The 24207-nt window shown below is 47.0% G+C and overlaps 1 protein-coding gene across 13 annotated transcripts in view; it reads left to right on the top strand.

The window, feature by feature from the left end:
* LLGL2 (LLGL scribble cell polarity complex component 2) overlaps nucleotides 1–24207 on the top strand; it is a 32259-nt gene that overhangs the window by 4782 nt on the left and 3270 nt on the right. For 11 of the 13 annotated variants that reach the window (XM_054083258.1, XM_054083257.1, XM_054083256.1 and 8 more), the window contains exons 2-21: nucleotides 2244–2351; nucleotides 8333–8430; nucleotides 9391–9472; nucleotides 10705–10820; nucleotides 11352–11510; nucleotides 12294–12456; nucleotides 12605–12737; nucleotides 13509–13563; nucleotides 13753–13907; nucleotides 17134–17351; nucleotides 17841–17908; nucleotides 18918–19071; nucleotides 19180–19284; nucleotides 19586–19878; nucleotides 20099–20252; nucleotides 20581–20731; nucleotides 21416–21532; nucleotides 22043–22209; nucleotides 22925–23189; nucleotides 23878–24031. In XM_054083258.1, the coding sequence (XP_053939233.1) occupies nucleotides 2277–2351; nucleotides 8333–8430; nucleotides 9391–9472; nucleotides 10705–10820; nucleotides 11352–11510; nucleotides 12294–12456; nucleotides 12605–12737; nucleotides 13509–13563; nucleotides 13753–13907; nucleotides 17134–17351; nucleotides 17841–17908; nucleotides 18918–19071; nucleotides 19180–19284; nucleotides 19586–19878; nucleotides 20099–20252; nucleotides 20581–20731; nucleotides 21416–21532; nucleotides 22043–22209; nucleotides 22925–23189; nucleotides 23878–24031 (2882 nt within the window). In that variant the 5' untranslated portion in view covers nucleotides 2244–2276. Of the gene's footprint in view, nucleotides 1–1780; nucleotides 1905–2243; nucleotides 2352–8332; nucleotides 8431–9390; nucleotides 9473–10704; nucleotides 10821–11351; nucleotides 11511–12293; nucleotides 12457–12604; nucleotides 12738–13508; nucleotides 13564–13752; nucleotides 13908–17133; nucleotides 17352–17840; nucleotides 17909–18917; nucleotides 19072–19179; nucleotides 19285–19585; nucleotides 19879–20098; nucleotides 20253–20580; nucleotides 20732–21415; nucleotides 21533–22042; nucleotides 22210–22924; nucleotides 23190–23877; nucleotides 24032–24207 lie in introns of those variants that run through there. The other 2 variants (XM_054083259.1, XM_054083261.1) reach the window with 2 other exon arrangements.

The following is a 24207-nucleotide window of genomic DNA, read 5'->3' as shown; positions in this document are numbered from 1 at the left end:
ACACAGTTGTGTCTCTCAAACCAAGCCCCCTCTCCTGCCTCTGCTCCTAGTGGTGAGATCTCTCTGTCACTGCTGAGGAGGGCTCGTCTGGACTGGGGAGGGGAACTGGAGTTTCCCTGTGGGCTTGCCGGGTTGAACAGGTTCGGGGTATTGAGTGACAGTGGAAAGGGCGCGTCTCTGGCACTTTCCTTCCCTTGTCTGGCTACGGGCGAGCTGTGTGTTGTACATGGGTGTGATCTGCTCTCCCCGCATAGCACAGCCGCTCGTCACTGCTCCGGAGCTCTTGCTAACACAGAGCAAACACACTGTGTCAGTGCATCCCCTTTCGCAGGAACGTCTGGTGAAGGACACCTGTGATCTGGTACAATTTTGCTGGTTTGCTTGATGTTACCTTAACCACTGTAGAAGGATCTACTTTCCAAGTAAACTACGCTCTATCCCCCTCTCTTTTTTTAGTACCCTGCTGTGTTTCCGTGTGTGTTCTCCACCCCTGCCTGCGCGGATGCTGTTGCTCACCAACACAGATGCCCGTAGCTGCGGGCTCAGAGCCACTTTTCTGCAGGGAGAGGGGAGATGCTGGGGTTCTTGATGGGGACTGAGGGACTCAGGCTCTTGGCACTGATATGATATGGTCCTCTGAACCAGGACTGCGTTGCAGCCCTCTTGGTGAGCTCCAGACTGTAGCGCACAGGCAGCTGGAGATCCTGAATTGTGAGCAGGAAAGGTAATGGAGGAGGAACACAACCAAGAGGTACAAGTTCTAGCTCAGAGTTTCTAAAGGCACCTCTCAAAACATAGCTATGGAGCGTCCTGTTTATGTAATACCATTTCCTTTGTTTTGCCCCGCACAACTGATAAGGCCTTGCTAGAAACCATCTGAAAAACAACTTGCGCTCCTCGAGAATGGCTGACTGGTTTAAGTCATTAACCAGACACCACTGTTACTGGCAGGAGCACACAGAAAGCCACCTCGTTTGCCAGCTCTGCGGCTCCCATCTGTACAGCCAGGCTGTGGAAGCTCTCTTCCCCCATCACCCTCCAGCCCCACGGTCTGAACAAGGGCCCAGGGCCCCCTGGCTTAGCAGGCCCTGTGGTACCCCTGGCCCCTTGCTTTCCCTTGTGATGCTTGCCTTTGCCCCGCTCCCTGCCATGCTGTAAGTGTTGTGCCTCTCTTCTCGTGATGGGTTGCTGTACGATGTCTGTACTGGTTCTTCACTGCTCTTTGGAAGGTCTGGCCCCACCGTGCGCGTGTATTGTGTGCAGGGTGGCTGGTAAATAACTGATTTCCTGTCCAACAAACTGAGTTGAAGTAGTGGCTGGAGTGTCCGGTAGCTGCTTCATGAACGACTGAGTTGTCTGCATGCTGGGACCTGCAGCTTGAGAGACAGCCAGGGCAGGCAGGAGCACTTGTGCCAAAGTCAGCTGCCAGGATGCGATTCAAACCTTTGCTCTGGGCTTGGCAGGGTTTTCCTCACCACTGACCATCTCTGCAGAGGGGAGATGTAACAAGGGATCTCTTGAGCCATACAGAGTGTGGGGCTGTCGCTCAGTCCCCCAGTGTGATTGCTGGGTTGTGAGTCAGGTCTGATCTGTCCTGCTCGGCACCTCCTGGTGCTCTGAGACCAGGTAGTGAGACACGGAAGGGCTTGTGCGTCTGGCTGCACGCTGAGCTGCAGGTGCAAGATTTCCATCCCCTACCCCCACCCTGAGCAGGGAATCGGGCTTGATGTTTTACAAAGCAAGTTAATAATTAACGCAACTGCCCTGCAGGCAGCACAGCCATTTCTGTTGTGCCCATGGAGTGCACGGAAAATGGGATCGTGTCTCTTTTTAGCTCAATAGCTGGAGGGTTACCTGGGCTGCAAACTGGTACTAGTCAATAACGCCTGGGAGCCAGCCCTGAGGTTGGGTTTGTCTGAATGTTCATGCGAACGCTGCACTTTTGCCTTTTCCTTGGATAAGGTCAATAGATCACGAAATGGCCCAGTGTGAAAATTCCCCTAAAATCCTCTTGGCTTCTCCGTAATTGTTCACTTTGGTGCTGTGAAAATGGTGTTGTGCAAGTCATGCACCAGAGATCCGGTGTGCTGGTGGTATCAGGTTTTAGTCACTCGATAGCAATGTTGTCTCGCTCTGCTCTGGCTGATCTATGTTACCTGCTAAACCCAAGTAAATAACTTACTTCTGCCCATCTCTCTCCTCAGGCTGCTTGCATTTACATCGCTTTGTGTTTTTCTCATTAGGATTTTTGGTGCCAAGATACGACAGCGAGGAAGATGAGAAGGTTCTTAAGACCCGGCCATGATCCAGTGCGAGAGAGACTGAAACGCGACCTTTTCCAGTTTAACAAGGTACAGGGCTCACCTCAGACTTCAGGGCACCTGTGTGTGAGGCAGATCTGTCCTGAGCCGCTGCGCAGTGCAAAAGGAAGGGAAAACTGCTTGTGTGGGGGTGGGAATGTTAAGTTTAGGAGAGGTGGCTTGCTTTCTTTTCCAGTTCTGTCCTTTACTCCTTGATGTGTCTGACTCGTTCTCTTGAAGCCCGCGAGTGCATTCTCAATTCTGGCTTTCGTTTTAAGAAAAAGGACATTGTTGTGCTGTGGAGCGGCGCTTGCTGAAACACTTCCCAGTGTCTCCTAAATGCTCTCAGTGCTCTGTAGCTTGTCCTGCTATGTGCTGTGACTACTTATGTTATAGGGAGTGTTTGCAGTACTGCGCTGAAAATAAATATTTTCCTAGAGAGACACATAAGCCACAGCTTGTGATGCAGCTGAAGGCAGGATTCTGTCTGTATGTTTTGGGTTTATAAGTATGCCTCTGTTTTGAAATGTGAATTTAAAAGTCTGTGGTGGAAATGTGGTAGCACCTAGGCAGCACATTGGCCATTAATAATGAATTTGCTTTTATCTTAGTCTGAATCTTCTATCTAGTCTTTTCCCTCTCTCTGTGCAGAGAAAACAGCGATGGCTGAGGTCTCTGTTCAGCACTCTGGGCATTTTCTTTTGAGCGCTGGCCAGGAACATAGTGCTTTCATTGCTGTAAATGCCTGGTGTGAATGCATTGCCTGGCTCATGGCTGCTTACACCTTCACTGGTATCAGAGATGTGTTTGTAGGGATTGTGTTTCCAAGGTTTAAATGGAATTTTGCCTGAAAAATTTAATGGCTAAGTGAAGTTAGCCTAGGAAATACCCTCTGTGATTCATTATAGTTCTAGTGTCGACAGATACTTAGAGTGGAACTTCGGCTATCTGAGATGAGTGATTTGCTGCACTTTGGTACTAAACCACACCATTTCCATGCGTTCGTCCTTCCCACTGGGAAACACAAGGAACTCAAGTGCTTCAGGCCTGCATTCTGCTTGATGCTGTGAGGAAATGCTGGTGCAGCTGCAGTAAAGATTTCAGTAGGAGAAGACCAGGGCTGAGTTGCTTGCATTTAGCTGAATGCACTGTCAGCCTCAGAAAAGATGTCCCAGAATTGCTTATAAGCATATAAAATTGCATATATCTTGGAAAAACCTTTGCTATTTCGGGGCTGTCTCTCCCTTGAACGTGCCTTTCTCTGATGAATGTTTTACCTGCCAGAGACAGACTCATTTGGGTGATGCAAACCAGGGTTGAGGGAACTAGCTTTGCCGCAGAGGGGAGCTTCCAGATCTATTAGATGTTGGCATCAGGATTTGTGACTCCATTTGCTTCAGTCCTGAAGGTAAAAATTGTGTAGTTTCTAGGGAGGCCACTACTTTAGAGGCTTCCTAATAGGTTACTTGCATTAACAGCTTTCAAATTAAAGGCCTTGCAAAATGCATTTGCACTTCTAAGCCACAGTAGTTTTTTCTTTTCTAACAAGAATCGGAAAGGGAATGAACCTCACACCAGAATCTTTTACATTATACTTTTTTCTTGCATAAAGTGGCTTTTTTTTTTCCTCCAAGTCCTATGTGTGCCATTCCAGTATTTCCAGAGATAATGGATCTTTTGAAAGCCTCTGCCCTTTGATATAATAAACATCTGCTGTCAGCTGCATAGGCCAGGATCAGGGGAAGTCAGCCCTTCATTCCGACCTGTTGAATGTTGTGGCTCCAAGAAGTCACAGTGCTTTCCATGCCAGGACTGCCCTTGTCTTCTATACCGGTAAAGCAGGCACAGTAGTGCTGGTAAGCAGGTTTTTAAACACTTGTTTGAGGTCCTGGTTAGGAACCAGCTTGGGGAATACTTTGTGGAACCATGAAGTTGCTGATCAGAGGAGTTGCCCGGTGGATTTGCACCTGTTTGGTGTGTGATGCTGGCAGTGACTAAACATGAGGTTTGTGCTGTGGAAGTGCTGGGGATTCCTGTTTGATTATTTATGCTGGAGCTGAATGAATATGAATGCATGGTGCCACACAGGGTCTGTGTTAACATAGTGGAATGTATTTGTCCATGCTGACCCAGTAATGGACTTAAGTTAAAAAAGTCTTTTTAATTGGTGGTAGGTAGTGGAGGTTTTGTGTTTGTTTACTCCCTCAAGTATGAACAGGTTGTGGTCAGCTTCCTGTTCCCATCTTGCCTTTCTGTTTCAGGCGAGAGGTGGTCCAGGTGGTTTTGAAGGACCGATTGACCACTGGACTAGCTCTTCAAGTCCTCACACTTGTGTTTGTTACAAAAACGCCTTCCTATGTTCTGCTTGTCACTTAGCTTTGCATATCTGTTTTCTCTGTATGAGTAAGAACTTCCCATACCTGTGTGTACCTGCTGCAAGAATCTGTTTTTAGCTCAGTGGATAGAGTGAAGGATAAGGTATGTGGGCTTGGCAGTCTGCTGCTTTAAGTTTATCCTACTTTTGGAAGTAGTATTTGATGCCTTTGGCTCAGTCCGAGCCTTGCAGAACGAACGTGTTGAGGCTGGTATTGTCAGACCAGATGCTGGGTAACGCGCAGGTGAACCAGCCTGTCTTACAGCTGAGCGTTACCAGACTGGGAACATCAAATTAATTCATGGCTTTGTGTTTTTTCCCATTTCCAGTCTTCTAATCCTTTGCTAGCAGGTGTGATGGGTAGCTTGCCTTAAGTCTGAGTTGGTGTCTACACGGGGTAGGTTGAACACATACAGGTGGCATTGTTTCTGCAAAAGACATTAACAGAGACTCAGGCTTGTGTTGCCTGTGGTCAGGTTTCTCTCCTTTGTCATAAAACAATCTGCAAGGAGAAGTGGAGAGAAATGAAAGGTGGAAGACAACACTGAAATTCAGCTGCACAGCTTTAGTGTGGGCTGGGAACAATGGTTAAGTTTGGCTGTGTTGTTCCTGCAGTAAATGACCGATGCAAAGCATTTCTGTTAGTTAACGCTGCTGACATCGGGCTTCATTTTACCTGGTCTGACAAACTTATGGTCTGAGGCAGACAAAATGAAAGCTCCTAACTTTGCTGAGAGAAACAAAGGCCCTTTTGAGCAGGAGGGCATGCTGCGGGCTCTCCAGTTTCAGCTCTGCTGAAAGGCTCCATTGTGAGTCCTCTGCCTGCTCACCTCGCTGGGTTTACCTGCAGGGCAGGTGATGGGAGCAGCGGTGGGAGCTGCCCAGAGAGAAGCAAGGCAGCCAGAAAGCTGGCCGGATGCAAGTTAACAGCTGGGTGGAAAGAAGTACTGGACAGAGACCTGAGCGATGCTTACAGGGAATGAGTGCCTGGCCCTGGTGGTTTTAAATGAAGTCACAAAGCACTGTGGTGCCTTTCTTGCCCAGCTGTGGAAACAGATGAGCGTCACAGGAGGGAGTTTCGGCTTTCGGGCATCTTGGCTGCAGATTCAAACCTATCAGGAACCATCAGTATATTTACTTCACTGCAGAGCAGTTGTGTAACACTGGTTGTTATTTTTTTTTTCTCCAAGAATTACCCTGTTGCTGAATGGTGCATGCTCAGCTATACTGCTCGTAGGCCACATGCTTGAAAATTAAGGCTTTTATTGACTTGTCTAATGTGTGTACAAATTAACACATCAAGCCCAAGGTGTAATTAGGCCAATATTAAGGCAAGTGTTGAGAGATCCCTGTCAGGCAGCTCAGCATTGGAAAAGCTGTGCATTTGTATTGTGAGGATGATGGCTAAAGCCTTATCTCCCAGGCTGGGAGCAGTCTCAAACAGTTTCTAATTGATGTTTCATTGGAAATGGCATCTACTTGTGCTGATGCGTGGCAGTGTAGCGGCTCTGGGCAAGCTAAAACTAAAATGCGCAGTGGGATTACCCTGGTGTTTCCCTAACGAGCTCCTCGCTCTGTTTTGGGGGAGTGTGGAATCGTGTCTGTTGCTCGTGCTGCACTTGATCCGATTCAGTGTCTGAGTTGTTGTCAAGATTGCATCTTACCTTCAATTTTCTTCCCAGAATTGTGTACCGTGCCTTCATACTCCCACAACTTTGGCAACTTGGAACCTTTCTGTGTTGTAGCTGTTGTGGTACAGAAATTCCTCTTTGTGCTGTATTCAAAAACTGCCTGGCTTCAATTCAGAGTCCCTAGATGAGTTCCTAATTGCATACAGTCTCCTCTAGGAAGCTCTGTACATGTAGCTGAGCAGAGGCTGGTTGGCAACAGCTTCAAGGATGACAGAAAGACTGACTCCTCAAAGTTTGGTTTTAATAATACAAACTTCACACTTAAATTACCTTCTTAGAATATAAGTAAGTAAGGCTGGAGATTAAGTTATCCTAAAGAGAAATAAAGTCGGTGGTCTTGGCGCCAGTAGTACTAATCTTAATTTACTACATATAAAAGGTTAAGAATTAGTAACTACTCCTTTGCCCAGCTGGCAAGCAGAAAATTGGGAAATGCTCCACTATTTCCAATTTTCTATCTTCTGCAAAGGCTCATCTCATGCTGGTAGGACCTCACACTCATGCTTTAGAGGAAGAAGGTCTGTTTTTACAATATGAATTGTGATCAAATGGATAAAACTGGAGTGATCTGACCGACAGGGGAGTCAGCCCTGTCCTCCAATGCCTGTGGCTTTGAGCAGGAGCAGTAAGAGCGCATTAAACTGTCCTGCAGCAGCCGAGAGCACCTTGGGCTAATGGCATGGCCACAGAAATGAAACTGGCTTTATTTGCCTCTTCTGTGAGGGATTATGTTGGGAAATCACGATGCAGGAAATAAAGTCTGGGTGTTACATCTAGGTTGAATAAACGATAAAGGCAACTGGTATGGTAGCTCTGTCTCAAAGACGAGATGGAAATTAGAATGAGAGTGAGGTGCAAGTGCTCACGTTTGTAGGTGGAGAGGTTGCTGCTGCTTTTCCTTGTGTGTCTGTGAGTGGTCGGGCTGCTTTGTAACAGATCCCTATTCTGTAGCTGCTCAATTGCCTTAGAAGGACAGATTTTCCAGCAGCTGGGACTGTAAGGAGCACAGTGTTTCCCAGGAAGCAGCCGTGTCAATCTTTGGGTGCACACATCCCTCTCTACGTGGCTGTATGGTGTAGAACCCTGTCTGAGCAGTGATACAACTGGACATAGGGGCTTCTCAAAGCTTGCCTGAGCTGTTCCACAAGCTGCTTTGTTGCATCCTCTGAGTAGGGCAGAACATTATTCCATAGCGTGTAACTGCATCGGCCATGCTAGGTGCATTGTGAACAACCTGCTCCACATCTTCCTCTGGGTGCAACGTAATCTGGGCTTGTGGGAAGGAGCTGAGGCCGAGGACCATCCTGCTCTCCATGACAGCAACTGGCATCTTTATTACCATTGGCCTGAGGTGGCCTACCAGGCTCTGTTCTCATTAAATTCCAGAGTTCCTTGTGCTGCCTCTGGAAAATGGGTCCCAGTCACATGGGTTTTCCTGCCTGCTCCACAGGAAATCTGTCTGATTTTCTGGATGAGCGCTGGTGTTCACTCAACAGCTCTTCATAGCTCTGCAGTGCTGGTTGGTGTCAGTCAACAGGAGGAGGTCACGAGGACTGACCTGGGTGGGATTTGGCAGATAAAGCTGACCTGACACAGTATTTGTGCCAGACTTTGGAATTGTGCTGAGCACTGGGTTTGCAGGAGTAAAGCTGATGGGGAGCAATGGAGTGTGTTGTGGTGACTGAGTAAGCTGGGCTTGTGCAGAGCAATTGATTATTGTAACAGAAAGAGCTGCTGGGTTACTGTTTTAAGAATATTTCTCTTTAATTTCTGTTGCACTCTGCATGTCCTTGCTGTGGAGCCAGAAGTTCTTGGAACAAATTCATCAATAGGCAGTCTTTCAGCAAATCTAACCCTTGTTTGAGCCCTTCTTGCTGTATTTCAGACTGCCGTGCCTCTGTTTTGTCTGTATTCAACAAAGCCCATGAACCATGATGTTGATCATGATTTTCCTTTCTCTCTAACAGACTGTGGAACATGGATTTCCCCACCAACCCAGTGCGCTGGGCTATAGCCCATTCCTCTGCCTCATGGCCATCGGGACACGATCAGGAGCCATCAAACTGTATTCCTTTGCACAACTTGGGCTGGATTTCTCTGACTGCATTGCAGTGTGCAACCTTGAAGACCCTATAAAAAGTGAAACTGCGTGTAAATTTGCAAGCAAGAATTTCTGAGCCCTGGGACAGTTTGTGTAAGTCTGAGGTGATTTCGGTCTGGTCAGCAGGGATTATCTTGCCGAGAGCTGAACTGCAGCTCAAACAGGAGCTGAGCTGCTGCAGATACTGGATGAGACTGCCCTTGCTATGCAGGTCAGACTCGATCTGGCCTAGGGTTAGCAATCCTTCATGCTGTAAATTCCAGGGCTGTTTAAATATTTGGAGCAGGGTTTCTTCTTTTCTTTTTCTAAAGCAGTTGTATTTCAAAGTTTAACACTGAAGTCAGAAATGCTTTCAGCTCCCCGAGTTTTTGGCTGTTCAGACCTAAACATTGAAAGGGTGACCTGTTTTTAGCTAACGATGCCCAGTGTGATTGCTGTGTGCACTCGAGACGCTGAGGTGATTCCTGTGGCTCGGCCTCAGCTGGGCAAGCTGTAAAACAGGCACATCAGCTCAGAAAGGAAAAGTTGGGGCTCTCGGCCTGCTTAATCATTCATTGCTGGTGGTATTTGTACTCAGGGCTCCACTCCGCGTGCGGGTGGCTGCCATCTGTCTCTTGGTTACAGATTAGTTAAGCAGGATTGCAGAGTCTGGGAAACCACTGAAATGTCTGAGAAAAAACAGTGTCCGGGTGCCTCTTCTGCTCAAAGGAGGCAGTAAACCTCCATGCTCTGGAGTGTGCAGAGCCTGCCATGAGCGTATAAAATCAAAATGGATTTGCATTGATTCATTTCTGCCTGGATTGCTAACAGTACAACATGGTTTCAAACTAATCTCTTTTCATCTCGCTTGCCAGCAAGCTTCTTAACAATTAATAGTGGCTGTGGGTCATCTTAAATGCTGTAGCTCCTCAACAAACTCTTCAGATATGGTGCTCCTGGGGTGGAGTTCATGGGTTTACATGAAGAAAACAATACTGTAATGCAGATTCACTTTATACCCAACCAGGTAAGTGTATTTTTGGTACCTTTGCAACTTATGTAGACCTCTCCTAACCAGGTGTTGACTTTGTTCCAGGTACTGGGGTCCTATTCCCAAGTATATTCAAATGCTGCTTGGTCAGGAATGTTTTCCCCACTGCAATTTGTGCTCTCGGCAGCACTTGTTGCTGTGGAGATGCTCAGTACAACTTCAGAGCAGCTCTGTTGTTTCTAACAGTCATTTGTTGCAAGCAACATATTGGGAATGATAATAAGGCCAGAACAGATTGGGCAAGCTGCTGCAGGAGTGAGAGCTTCCCGTTCCCTTTGCAGCCACTGTTATTGCAGTAGGACTGGGTGGTCTTTCCTCTCCAGGGCAGACGAACCAGTGGCTGCTACTGAACTGATTATTTTCAGGAGTTCAAAACACTATGGCTAACCTCACCTGTGCTTAACTTGTTGCCCATGTGTGTTTCCGGGTATTGGATCCTGCTCCTGGGCATGACTGAGCAGTTACTGCCCCAAACCAAAAACAGGGAGGCAAGATTTTCCAAATGCCTGGTGGCTGTCCGACCACTTTCCCTTCTCTTGACTGACAGGCTGGTGTCTTGGCCCCCGTACTTTGTTGTCTGATGCCCCCAGTGTAGCACGAGTGGCCTCTATGAGAGGGATTTAATTCTTGAGGTGGTTTTGGTGTCTGTTTGCTTAACTAATGGTCTAAGCTGAAACTCCCACGGGGAGTTGCACCAGGTGTGGCTGCAGCAGGTAAACGCTTGGATTTGAGCACAGAGCCAGCAGGGCTGGGCTCATGAAAGGGCTCTGACACAACCCTGCAGAATGAGGTTGGACGTGAAGAATGCGAGGAGTGCGATGTAGTAGAGTGGCTCGGCCCCACCCGAAGCTGGGATGTGTGCAGCAAACAATGCTGAGCGAGAAAGGGGAGCGAGCAGCCCGCAGCCGCCTGGCCCAGCACTGCAGCACAGGCTGCAGCCTCCCTCCTTGTCACCTCCCTCAGTGATAACCTGTGCCTTTGTCCTGTGAAAGGGGGGTTGCAGCCTTAGGTGACTTCTGGTCCTCCCTCCCCAACCCCAAATCCCTCACTGTTAGCTAAACAGCGTTGCTGCAGTAGATAACCATTGTGGCTGATGCCTCAGCCCTGTTTGTTCAGAGAGTTATGAACAGCAGCAAGTTTACTCCTAGATTTACCATATTATGTTTAATGTTGTGATTGTGAAAAAAGCATGCTATGTGGTTTTGTAGTGCCAGCTGGTGACGTTGCTAGATGATAACAGCTTGCATCTCTGGAGCCTGAAGGAGCACAGCGGAGCATCGGAGCTGCGGGAGGAGCACCGCTTCACGCTGAAAGGGCCACCGGGGTAATGTGCAAGAGTGTGTGAACTACTGGGAGATAAACAAACAAGTAGGAAAATGCTTCTCCTCTTCGGTGTAGACCTCGTCCTGTCCTTACAGACTCTCACTCCTGTGAATCTGTTAAGGGGGCATCCATGGAAACCAGACAGGAGCTGGCTAGGGCCCAGAGAGCACCTTGTTGGTGTTGTACCAATGTGAATGGTGACATCTCTAATGTTGTGCATCCTCTTCTGTGTGTGCAGGAGCTGTAAATCTTATGGTCAAGTACATCTAAGCACCCCTTAAGTCAGAGTTTAAAACACTGCTATGGTTTTAGTTTTACATGATCTGGCCAGTTTGGGTGAGCTATATTTAGCTCCTTTTGGGACACTTAATAAGAGCAACTTCTGTAGAAAAGCAGATGGACAAAGACCCAGATGCCTATCGAAAGTCTTTTGACATAATTTATCTTTAAATCTCTCTGGGCTGTTACTTCTCTGAAGTTCAGTAACAATGGCATTCTTGCATGCAGTTGATGAGTCTGTTGGCATCCCCAGGTCTCCGCCGAGTGCCACGCAGATAACGGCTGTCCTTCCCCATTCCTCACGGGAAATCCTGTACCTGGGCACCGAGAGCGGCAGCATCTTTGTTGTGGAGCTTCCATCATTCAGGGTGCTGGAGGACAGGACCATAACCTCCGAGGCTGTGCTGCAGTGGTGAGTGAGCCAACAGGCGCTGCTGCAGAGAGGTGGAATCCCATTTGTAAACACATCCTTTGTTGAAGTGTCACCATGGATTAGGTACTGGGGCCTCATTGTTGTGTTAAGCATTGTCCTGATATGAGTGACTCCTGTGAAAGTAACTTTTGGATGCAGTATGTGTTAAGTAACAGTTTCTGTCCTGTGAGCCCAGCACTGTCACCATGGAGGCCTCGTGCATAGGCACAGCTGCAGAGGAGACTCAGGGTAAATCTGCAAGCCTTGTGCTCTGTCCCTGGCATTCACTTCTGCAGAAGATGTTATGCTCAGCTGTAATCACCCATTTATTGTTTTCACCGTTGGCAGAACTTCTGATGTTGCTTTGTCGAGACGAGAATGTTGTGACTGGAGATTTTTGGGGCTGAAAACTGCCCCGCTTCATGTGGTTGTCACTTCCCCCTGACATTCCCATGTTGCTTGTGTTCTGTGGCAGTCATGAGAGCACAGGGCGGGTGATTCAGCCCATCTGCACTCCTGGGATCCAGTCACGGAGTTCACTGCAAACTTTAGGTTCTCCCTGAAGAAAATGGGACTGGATGTGTGTTCCTGTGCAGGCCTGGTGTGGTGGCTTAGATTAGATAATTCTGCTGCTTGAGGGATTTGTAAACAGATCGTATTTATTCTCAGCTATGTGAATGAGTAGTTGCTGAATTTCTCATTCTTACACCTTCGCTGTCATTGCAGTCACATTGGGTTGTAACTGGAATCATTTTTTCTTGTTTTTCTCTCCTGCTTCTGTAGGGTCCCGGAAGATTCTTGCAACAGGCGTTCATGTGAACTGGTAGAAGCCCTTCGGGAGCATCCGAAGAACCCTGACCAGATCCTGATTGGATACAGCAGGGGCTTGATTGTCCTCTGGGACCTGCAGACCAGAAAAGCGACGCACAATTTCCTGGGCAGCCAGGTATTAATTCAATCCCAAGTCACCTCAGCAGGGGAGGAAGGGCATCTCCTCTCTATGAGAGCCTGACAAAGCTGCTTTTTTAGCAAGCCTTGGTTTTGCGGGGCTAACAGCTCTCTGGAGAGCAGTCATTGTGTGTCTCTTTCTTCAGCAAGTGGAGAACCTATACTGGCAGAGGGACGGCAGTAAATTTGTTAGTTGTCACTATGATGGGAGTTACACCCAGTGGCCAGTATCCAGTGACAACAGGCAGCCCGAGCCTCTGGAAAACCTTGTGCCTTATGGTCAGTAAGTAAAGTTTAATTGTTGCATGTTCATCTATGTGCAAACTTTGAGCTCGTGTTGGGATATTTGTCACGCTCTCTGCCAGTGTTTGGTTCTAATGGCAAAACGCAGAGCCGCCTTTGGATCGGGTCTTGAGCCAGGCTAAGGGATTTCAGTCAGTGTTTGCCTTGGATTTTAAACTCCTTCATATTGTTGAGATCTATCCTGAACTTGGAGAGCAAACATTTTGAAGAAATTAGTGTCCCTTATGAAGAAGGATGCCAGTGATTCAGCTCTTTATTTCAGTTCATGTCCTGTTCAGCAGGAGTTGCTTGGATTTTCTGTAATTAATAGTGAGCTAAGTGTACTTTTTGTCAACCTGAGCAACGATGAAATGACGTCTCTGATTTCCTGAAACCATCAAATGGGGATGACCTCATCTTTTAAGCATATAGAAGCTTCTAAACCTCTGTCACCTTTACATTAGTTTCAGGAATGCCTATGTTTTTAACAGCTGTTTCCAGTTAATCAGCTTCCACAACAACACTTCCGCTCCCTGTTAGACATCAGCAATGAGGTTCAGAACCTCCCCTGAGCCTAAGCCTTGTTTGCTGAGGAGTCCTGTGGTGACTGTGTCCCAGAAGACTTGTCTGATGTGGCTTGGTCTGGGGAGGAGGTGCTGGTGGCTCCCCTGGACTTGAAAGCTGAGGTGATCGAGGTGAAGCGGCATAAGGAACAATTTAATGTAGAGATGCACTTCTTGAATTACATAAATAATTCTGTTCTCTCAGGTCCTTTTCCTTGCAAGGCCATCTCCAAGATCTACTGGCAGACAACAAAAAATGGGTACGTTCATAGTCCCTTCACTCTCACCGGTATAAAGGCATTTAAAGGGTGCTGTGTGTGATACCATAAAAGCTCTCTAGAGCAGCTTTATAAGAATTCTTTGTCAAAGTTTGACTTGCCTCACGTCTTTGAAATTTTGGTTATTCCTCCCTTCAGCAGATGCCACTCTAACTCTGTCTTTCTCTTAAGGCTTCCTTACATTATATTCCAAGGCGGGATGCCGCGGGCTAGCTATGGTGACCGCCACAGTATCACTGTTATCCACGGCAGCCAGCAAACGGCCTTTGACTTCACATCGCGAGTAATAGACTTCTTTATCATCTTCAGCTCGGAGCCTGCTGCAGGTATGTGATGAAAGGGCTTTTGAGAAGTTGGAATAGCTGTGTCCACGTGTGGAAATCTGCCTGGTGTAAATAGCTACAAAATGGGAAGGTGGTCAAATGTTTGGCGTTTTTTTTAAACTTTAACAGAGAATCATAGAATCATTTAGGTTGGAGAAGGTCCTTAAGATTGACTCCAACCGTAAAAGGGATCTGCCATTTAAAAATGAAGTGTGAAATACTGGTAGAAGTAATGGGCTGGTTACAAATGCCATATGTCCCTCAACAAATTAAGCTACTCCATTAATGAGAAAAGATCTTTTAGGCTTGTGTCTGTGTAATCTGGACACTGGACATAACCAGGTCGTGAAATGAGAATCTGAATATCACTGTTTGGAAACAGCACTTCAAAGGAGGCAGTAATTAAAACTAGAATTTACTCCCACTGAGACACTGTTTCTTTTGATTACTACCTGGATTTATGACTAAGGCTCTGGGTAATAAATCAGCAAAGGGTGCAAAGGTCAGTATATCAAGAACTCCATTTACTTGCTGCTGGTGAACATGAATGTAAACAGTTCTAAAAATGAATAGCACTCATCCCATGGCCTGTTTAGAGCTTGTCAGAGTTCTGCTTCTGTTGATGAGCTTTGTTGCCCTTATTTACACAGTAGCTGTAATATTCTTTCCTTTCGTGGAATTGTACAAGATTTTCCCCAAGAGCTGTGTCTTGCAAAGGTTTAGTTCTTGCTTCTGGTTACCTTGAAGCAACTGATTATAAAATGATATTTCACGCCTCACAGATGTACAGCATTGGAAGTTGAGTCAGACCAAATTGCAGAAGTCCAGATGCTTTTTAGGAGCTTGTAGGCAAATCTTTGGCTACTGCATCTTCCCAGGCATTCCTGGTTTCTGGTTTGCCCAGGCGACCGGTTTCCAGTCCTATTTGTCTGTGTTCTGCTGGGGGGTGGCAGCTCCCAGCTGCGCAGGGATGGGTGTTTACATGTGCAGTCTCAGGCTGGCTCCCTCTGTTGTGCAGAGCAGACCACAGGCCCAGAGGAGGGCTGCTTGGGAAAGCAAACGTGAAGAAACAGGTCTTGGCTTTCCCCCAGACCCTCTCAATTCACTGAAATTGCAGTAAGGAAAAGGGCAGGACATAACTGGGATGAAGTGCCTGTGTATGTGTTGGTTATAGATTTCCCCCCCACAGCACTGCCTTTTGTAAGCATCTTCATATGGGTCTAATCCTTCAACGTTCACAATGCAATTGATCTCAAGGTACTGTTCAGGTTTTATTGTTAAAGAAAGTGAGGCTGTGAGAGCAGAGATTCAAAATAATGGGACAAAAGTCTTAAAGATGAAAGAAATCTGAGCGTTTTAGGTCACAGATTGACTGCTTAAAGTTCAGTTCCAGGAAATTATTTGAAGTCCTTTAGAATGAAGTAACTGAACTTAACAGGCTTTGTATTTATACTTCCCAAGGACTGAGTTGTCTAGTGAACACAACTTCCAGTGGGTACAGACAGGAGCTGCTGCAGGAGGCTCAGCTTATGCACTGGTTGAGGAAGTTTCTGTACACTAAAATGAGGTTTCTGTGGTTGGGAGGCTTCCTGGTGACCGATTGCCTGAGCTTAGTGGATCTGCGTAGCTTGCCTTGTTTGCCCTTAAGCGGTCTTCCCTGCAATGGCAATACGAAGGTATTAATTGTATACCAAAGCCACTTAATTTAATAAGCACGAAGCTTATGCACTGCAGCGTGATGGTAGCTGCTGACTTTCCACTACCCTGAATCTGCCATGGAAACGATTTTTAAAAGGCTGGCCCTTCCTGTTTTCTTATTTTAAATTAGCAGGTGGATGAGTGTATGGCAGGCATGACAAATTCTAGTGTGCTTGCTAATTCAGCAACTTTAAATAGATCCCTGCCATAAGCAGTGAGCTCAGACGTGAGCCTTAGCAGTGAAAAAAATTATTGTTAGAGCAGAGGATTTGGTTAATGTTGGCAGCAGCAGTCAGGGCTGCCCATGCATGACTTAGCACAGGTAGGATGTTATTTGTTCTATTCAGAAGTGCTGTAGGCAGCTGCCAACGGTGGCACGTAAGGAAGCAGAGTAAAACTGAACATAAAACACTTTTTCATGAGGAAACTGAACTGATTAGTGTGTGTTATGGCTGTGGGTAGTCAGAGGTGAAACCTGGGGTGTCTGACTAGAGTGGTGCCAAGTACTAATTACTTGGAGTTAATTTTGCTGAGTGAACAGCGTTGGTATGTGCTTGTCTATAGACCTGCCTTCTTGCAAGTATATTCCAGGTAACCAAACAACTACAGCATGGAAGCAGAAGTACAGGTTAGCAGTGAGAAGCTGCTGGTTTGCTTGTGGCTCGCTGTTTACTCCACTGCTCTAGCGCGGCGCGTTACCGCTGTGCTGTGTTGTTACTAGGAACTGGTTTGGGGTTTTGGTTTTCCCTGCCGCTTCCACTGTGGCACTTGCGAACGCTACTGCGATAATGTCTTGGTAGAATACATGTTTTTCACTCTAATTCTAGTTGCAATGAAAAATCTTATATTCTTGATTGTCCAGTGTCATCTGTAAAGCCTCATTAGGAGATTTCTTTTGTTTGTACTCTTGTCTAATACACGTGTGAATGTGGATCAGATCATGTACACACTCTTTAAAAAAGAGAGTCCAGAGGATGAGTCACAACACATGAGAAGCAGGGAAAATGAAGAGAGAGCTGAATTGCAAATACTTGTCGATTCAAGGAGAGCAGCATTCTGCAGAACCCAAGGCATTACCGAGTTTAAGCAGCTTAGCCTTGATGGACTGCAGTCCCAGCACAGTACGAACTGGGTCACTGCTGGGGTGTGTGCATGTCTGCCCCCACCCCACGCTGCCGATCAGCTGTAGGTGAAGTCCTTTGAGTTCTGTCTGTTATGGTGCTGAATATGAATTTGAGTTATTTACTCATGTATGTTATTAACAAACTTCTTGTTCTGCAGTGGAATCTGTAAAGTCACTCTGAGCTCCAGGAGGGGTGTAAAGAACCATGAATTCACCATAAATCTGTTAGTATCTTGAAATCTATTGATGTCAGGGTCTCCATAGGACAGAAGCATTTGGAGGTTTTGCCAACAAAAATGTTTATGTAGAGTTCTGTGATAACAGTTTTCAAATAAGCCTTACAGGAAGCTTGTTTCTGATAACCTTGGATGGTCTTTTTGTTAGCCCTGGTGAATCTTGTTTCCGCAGAGTTTGATGACCCCTCTGCAATGGTGGTGCTGGCAGAAGAAGAGCTGGTCGTTATAGACCTGAGAACGGCAGGCTGGCCGGTGGTCCAGCCCCCGTACCTGGCTTCTCTCCACTGTTCAGCCATCACCTGCTCTCACCACGTCTCCAACATCCCACTGAAGCTCTGGGAGAGGATTATCAGCACTGGGAGCAAGCAGAACGTTCACTACTCCAATATGGTACGGGAGCTTTAAAGTACACGTGTTTCCATGTGTGTAAGAAGGGCAGGGCCCCTTGGAGTGCGGGTGTCTGCGCCGCCTACGTGCGGAGGGATGAGTGCCAGCAGATGTTGTCCTGCCTCTTCGTAGGGTCAAGAGAGGCTTTTTCCCAGAGCGCCAGCAATACAGTTACTCACCCTAGGGGATTCAAATGGGATATGTTTGGGGGCTTTGACAAGCTGGAAGGAAAGGCTGAGTGTTCCCAGCTGTCAGCTGGTAACAAATTTCTCATTTAGAAGCTTTCGATACAACTTCTTGAGGAACTGTGCAGAATATCTTCTAGAAAGCACGGCTGGTGTCAGAGCAGGAACTGCTAATGCAAACAAAAGCTAACGACTTGGCCTGTTCCACTGTTGCATGCACTGAAGTTCATGCTCTCCTGCTGACTGCACATTCCCATCACACTTGGACTTCCTCAGCAGTGACAGTCTTCCCTTAATGTCTTTGTAGCCATGGCCCATCGATGGTGGCACAAACGTAGCTCCAGATCCTCCACAGAGGGACTTGCTTCTGACAGGGTATGTGCTTAACTGATAACAACCAAGCAGCCCTTTCCGGTGTCTGTTCTTTCTTTTGAATCCACTGAGGCTTTCCCATGGGATTAAACTCACCTCATCTTGTAAAGCTGCAGCCTTCTCCCTAGAATACAGCTTCTCAAAGCTGGGCTGCTCTGCAAAGCTAGCTGGTGGTACTAATTCTGAGCAGATGGGTTGTGATGTCCACAGATAACCTATAAAGCTGGCTTATTTGTAGTCCCACTGTGTTATCCATTCTCTGACAAACACCAGTGTACAAGTGCAGGCACTAATCCAGACTGCTTCTGAGGGAGCAATGTGAAAGTGGAGCTTCATCTTGCAGGTTTTGAAGCATTTATCCCCTCCTACCTTACGCTGTTCTGGATCTCAAAGAGGTCAGCGTGGGTTCCTGCCTGCTTTGATCAGCATGAGCAGACCTAGCTTGAGTGGTAGAAGTAGCGAGCAGGAGATTGTCTCATCGCATAAAAACATATCATCTTTTCAAAGCACGTCTAGGAATTTCTGTGGGCTTTTCTTCAGGCTTCATTCTTATGCAGCAAGTTGTTAGAAGTCCTTATCTTTACACTGGAAGAATGTTGCCATTTTTCACCTGGAGAACTAAGATTAAAGCTCTATTTCTTTCCTCCCTCGCAGAAGTGGTGTTTTTGTAAGGATGAGTTGTTCCTTCTGTATGCTAAGCTTTTTTACCTTTTCAGCGCATTTTGGAGTAATCTTGAATTATTCACTGGTGTAAGATCATCAAGAACAAACTGGATTTAAAAAAAAAAATCCAAACCACCTAAACCAAAACAAAACCAAAGCCCACCAAAAGAAACGACAAAAAAAATCCCAAAATGTTTCTCATCAAGCTCTAAGTTGCCCCATCTCAGGGCTTTGTAAGCAGTGTGGTTCAGTCTTTGGTTGTGTGTTCTCCCCTCTGCTTTGCCATGCTCACCTGGGGCATGGGCTGTTCTCCCATGTGATGTGTGTTTCTGTAACCCCCCCCGTACAGGCATGAGGATGGCACCGTGCGGTTTTGGGATGCGTCTGGTGTTTGCTTACACCTCCTCTATAAGCTCAGCACAGTGAGAGTGTTTCTTACGGATGCTGACCCCAATGACAATATGAACACCCTGGGTGAGGACGAGTGGCCTCCACTTCGCAAGGTGAGATGGCTGGTGCTTGTGGAGGCTTTGCGAAGGCCAGAGGAGTTCTGATTCTTGTCCTCGTTAATGCATCTGTGAAGACCACATACTGTGTGTTCTCTCACCTAGGTTGGCACCTTCGACCCTTACAGTGATGATCCTAGACTTGGGATCCAGAAGATCTACCTGTGTAAATACAGCGGATACTTGGCTGTAGCTGGTACAGCAGGACAGGTATTGAAATACAGTTGTCACAAATCTTGTTTTTAGTGCAGACTGACACGGTGCAACTTGGAGATGTGTTAAAGTTGGAGATGTTCATTTCTATAGTGGTGAATCAATCCAGTTGCTGGAAATGTTGCTTCATGGTTCTCTGCTTTCTCTAATCTGTATTTTAGACTTCATATAATGCTGTTTATCACCCCTGAGAGATGCTGAGGGGCATCTTGGGAGTTCTGCAGCTGCTGAGGAGGCCTGTGGCTTGGAGGGCTGCTTGCATGGTAAAAGCTGTAGCAGTTTGTTCTGATCGTTGTAGGTACTGGTGATGGAGCTGAATGATGAAGATGCAGAACATGTTGTGGACCATGCTGAAGCAGATCTCCTGCAGGACCAAGAGGGCTATCGATGGAAAGGTCACGAGAAACTAAAGACTCGAGATGGACCTGTTCGATTTGAAGCTGGTTTTCAGCCGTTTGTCCTCATCCAGTGTCAACCACCAGCTGTGGTCACCTCATTGGCCCTTCACTCGGAATGGAAGCTTGTGGCCTTTGGTACCAGTCATGGTTTTGGACTTTTTGACCACCAGCAGAAACGACTGGTCTTTGTCAAGTGAGTATTGTCTTTCCAGGAGATCTGTCGTAATCCCCTGTTAAAGATGGCCTGGTATTGCTAACTAGACCAGTCAGGACAGATTTCTCAAGCTGTGCCTCATTCGACTCTGTCCTTGAAAATCTTCAAGCATATAAACACATTGCAACATTGTGAATGTCCTCTTGACCCTTTGGAGTGATTGTCACACAGCAGAATGTGACCATGTGCCCTCTTTCAGATGTACGCTGCATCCCAGTGACCAGCTGGCCTTAGAAGGCCCACTGTCTCGAGTGAAGTCCTTGAAGAAGTCCCTCCGTCAGTCATTCAGGCGGATCAGACGAAGTCGGGTGTCCAGTAGGAAGCGAAGAGGAGTTAGTGGAAATGCCTCGGAGGTGAGGGGCCTTCCTTTCTGGGGTCCTGTCTGGTTGTAGCTTGGAGCGTGCATAGTCCCAATTTGACTGCCTGGAGCAGGAGATGGAGCAGTGCTGCTGCGTCAGTACAGGTGCAGGGGCAAACCTGGCAATTTCTGATGCTGCTCTCTGTTAGATAAAACCAGTCACGTTACAGAGATGCACTGTCTATAGCTGAACAGATGATGCAGGCCGTACCTGTTCCCGGCTGTGATGGTGCTTTTTCTTTCTATTGCTGCCACTCTTGCTCTCTCTCTCTCTCTCTGCAAGGTCTCTGCCCAACTGACAAATTGTCTCCTTGTTTCTGAAGGTGCAAGAAGCAAATGCCAAATTTGACCAGGACACATTGCAGGAGATGGAACTGGCTCCAGTCCAGCGAAAGATTGAAGCCCGGTCTGCAGAAGACTCTTTCACTGGCTTTGTGCGCACCTTGTATTTTGCTGATACCTTCTTGAGAGACAGTAAGTGGAAAAAGCATCTCCTTTCTTCTGAATGGATTTTTCCTCCTTCTGCCAAGGAATGTATTAGCCTTTACTGCCAGGAACATTTGGCACCTCCTGTGTCCTACTTTGTGCTGTGCTGAAAAACTGATATAGAACAGGAACACATGTTGTCATGCAAAATTGTTGTTTAGCCATTCTGGCTGCTGGCTAATCCAAGGTGAGCAGTAGTTCAGCTTTGGATGCAGCCTATGTGTGTCTTTCAAATGTGCTGGAATGACATCTGACTTCTTTATTTAAGCTTTTCCTCATCGCATTACTCTGAATTTCACCCCTACCCCCAGTGGAGCCCTGTAGTTTTGGTGAGGGTGGTGGCTGGCTGCACATCAAACTGATATTATGCACATGCTTTCTCTGCTCATATCTGACATAAATATGTGAAAACTCGAGCAGCAGTCGTGGTCTCTGATGGCAACAGTGCTCTGTTCCCTTTACCTACATTCTGTGTCTGGGCTGCTGATGGAAATGTGTTGGGGGGAAAAAGTGCTAAGAATCTGTAGCTTCCCTGGCAAGTCTGCCCTAGTGTGAAAGTATTGAGGATGTAAACGGCGGGAGGGCGTGTATGGGATGCACGTAGCTGGTGGGAAGCAGTTATCCAAGGGTGTCACAGATGGTGCCTTGCTCACGAGCCTTCCTGTACTCCAGGCTCCCGCCACTGCCCGTCCCTGTGGGCAGGCACCAACGGAGGTACAGTCTACGCCTTCTGTTTACGTGTTCCTCCAGCAGAGAGAAGGATGGATGAACCTGTCAGGGCAGAGCAGGGTAAGTATGCCTCGTGAAAGCAAGGTGCTGCCTAATGGGTCTGAGCTATCACTCACAATAAAGGTTTACATAGGGAAGAACAGGGTAGCTCAATTACTGCTGCTTATCAGTCAGAGTGGAGCTGAATGTAGTGGGGTTTGAGCTAAGCGATGCTTGCTGCAGCACCTGAACAAAGCACTAGTGAGCTCCAGCACTGCCTGATGTGCCTCAGCCTCGCTTGCTACTGCCTTCAGAAACTAAATCACATCAGCTGTCACTGAATGGCACCACCAGGCCTTGGTGCACACGTACCTTGTTCTGACAGCCAGACCTGTGTCTTTATGTAGTAATAGGTACTGTTTAACAGGAGCCCAAATATCCTTTAATTAATACATATTTTTGGGCAGTGTTTCTATAGGCACGTTGTTATAGGTCTTCAGTTCTGAGAGGACATGCGTGAGGTTCTAACACAGAGTCTCTAACTCCTGTTTGTTTTTTCTGTTTATTTTCTTCCTTATCTTGCTTGTCTAGCCAAAGAGATTCAGCTGATGCACAGGGCTCCTGTTGTGGGTATACTGGTCCTGGACGGACGCGGTACCCCCCTCCCAGAGCCTCTAGAAGTAGCACATGACCTTTCCAAGAGTCCCGATATGCAGGGCAGCCATCAACTGCTGGTGGTGTCTGAAGAGCAGTTTAAAGTAAGTGTTACGCAGGAGGGGCATACGGACTGCGCATAACATCTGCCAAAGCACTGAGCAGTGCTCGGTGGAGTCGTAACTCATGGGAGTGCTTATTCCTCTGTACCTGAATAACATCTCTGGGACAGCGTTTCTGTTCAATACAGTCCATAAATCAAACGTGTGCTGGCAAAGTGAGAATTCAGTGTAGTGGTGCACATGTTTTATTCCGATACTACATTATACCCTTTGGAAGAGGCTCCTGCTTTTGGGAAAGAGCTTTTGCTGCGGGTAGTACAGAAGCAGGAATTGGTAGGTGTTTCTATAAAGCAACTGAAAAGCTTATTTCTTTGCACGCTAACTAGTCAGCTTAAAAGAGAAGACTGTGAAATAGCTTGCTGCAGGCTGGCCCTGGCTTTTTAATGCAGAAGAACACAGGGTCAGTGTAAATTCTGTTCTCTTACTGTAATAATTTGTAGCCAGTATTGGAGAGGTTTTGAAAGAACTACGGGATAAATACAGTTTGCAGCCTGAAGAGTGAAACTAATGTCAGAATAGGAACTGATTCTAGCACTAGCTGTGGCCGATTACTTCTTTTTGATGAGGAGGGAGCCAGGTTGACTCCAATTATACCTGTGTGTGTTCACATTGAATGCAAACATACAAACATGCTAAAGGAGGGAGCAGCAGATTTCCGAGATGCAGGAAGATATCAATGACTTGTTTCTGTTGACAGGTATTCACACTACCTAAGGTCAGCTCTAAGCTGAAGCTCAAGCTGACTGCCCTGGAAGGCTGCAGGGTACGAAAGGTGACGGTTGCAAACTTTGGCAGTTGCAAGACTGACGACTACAGTGAAAATGACCTGGCTGTCCTGACCAACCTGGGAGACATTCAGATCATCTCTCTACCCCTCCTCAAGTTACAGATCCGCTATCCCTGCATCCGCAAAGAGGATGTGAGTGGCATCGCATCCTGTGTCTTCACCAAGTATGGCCAAGGTGTGGTGTGCTGCTCCTAAATCATCCACTGCTGTCGTGTGTTTGAGACAGTGGAAAAGGGTTCAGTTGTTTAAAGCTGGCTGTGCGCATGTGTGAATATGACATAAGTATGGCTGTTACCTGTTTCTGGCCAGTACCAGTTGCCAACATGCACTGACGTGTATTAGCAGAAGAACTGTATATAAATACAGTTGTTTTCAGCTAACAGAGTGGGTGTGCCCCATAGGTAGCTTCCATCTGGCCTCCCTCCTCTTGTCTGGAGTCAAGGGAATGGCTCTAAGCAGCAGGCACTGTGGACACGGCTGCCTTGTGCCTCCCGTGTGTGCCTGTGTCTCGACACTCAAATTGCCAAGCTGGGATCCAGCAACCTGTGGCTGCTGAAGGTGGATCACTGCTTTGCATTTCAGTTTTCACGGCTTTCTGTGCTGCTTTTCAGAAGTCTCAGCATAGGACATCACAATTGTCCTTCAGCAATATCTTAAATCGCCTGGTCTTTACGCGAACCCGTCCTTGGGAAGCTGGGGCGATATCTTCCTCAATGATTCCTACTCGTTTACCTAAGAGAAAGCCCGAACCCTTTCTGCCAAACACTGAGAATGCTTAGCTCTGTTCTTCTTTGGGTCACCTGTAGTTCTGGAACTCTGTTTTTGGGCTTGAGAATTGCTTAACGATTCCCAATCACCTGTAGGTTTCTATCTGATCTCCCCGTCGGAGTTTGAGAGGTTTTCCCTTTCCACCAAATGGCTGGTGGAGCCCCGGTGCGTGGTGGGCATGCCTGAAGTTACAAGCAACAACCACATGCACAACAAGTCTGGCCTGGAAAACGCTGCAAGGAAATCCAGGTAAGGGCTGTAAACTCCTGCATGCTGACATACATATACAATGTGTCTGGCTGACACTCTCACATACTCTAGGGGCTGTGTGCTCCAGACAAGGCTGAACTGCTGCTCTGTGATGGTATATCCCGTGTTCCTCCTCTCCTCTTGGAATACGAACAAATAGCAGTAGATCTGACACT

Source organism: Cuculus canorus, chromosome 18 (assembly GCF_017976375.1).
Source record: "Cuculus canorus isolate bCucCan1 chromosome 18, bCucCan1.pri, whole genome shotgun sequence".
In the NCBI taxonomy this organism is placed as follows: Eukaryota; Metazoa; Chordata; class Aves; order Cuculiformes; family Cuculidae; genus Cuculus; species Cuculus canorus.
The sequence above is the reverse complement of the archived record's forward strand: the minus strand, read 5'-3'. Positions and strand labels throughout refer to the sequence as shown.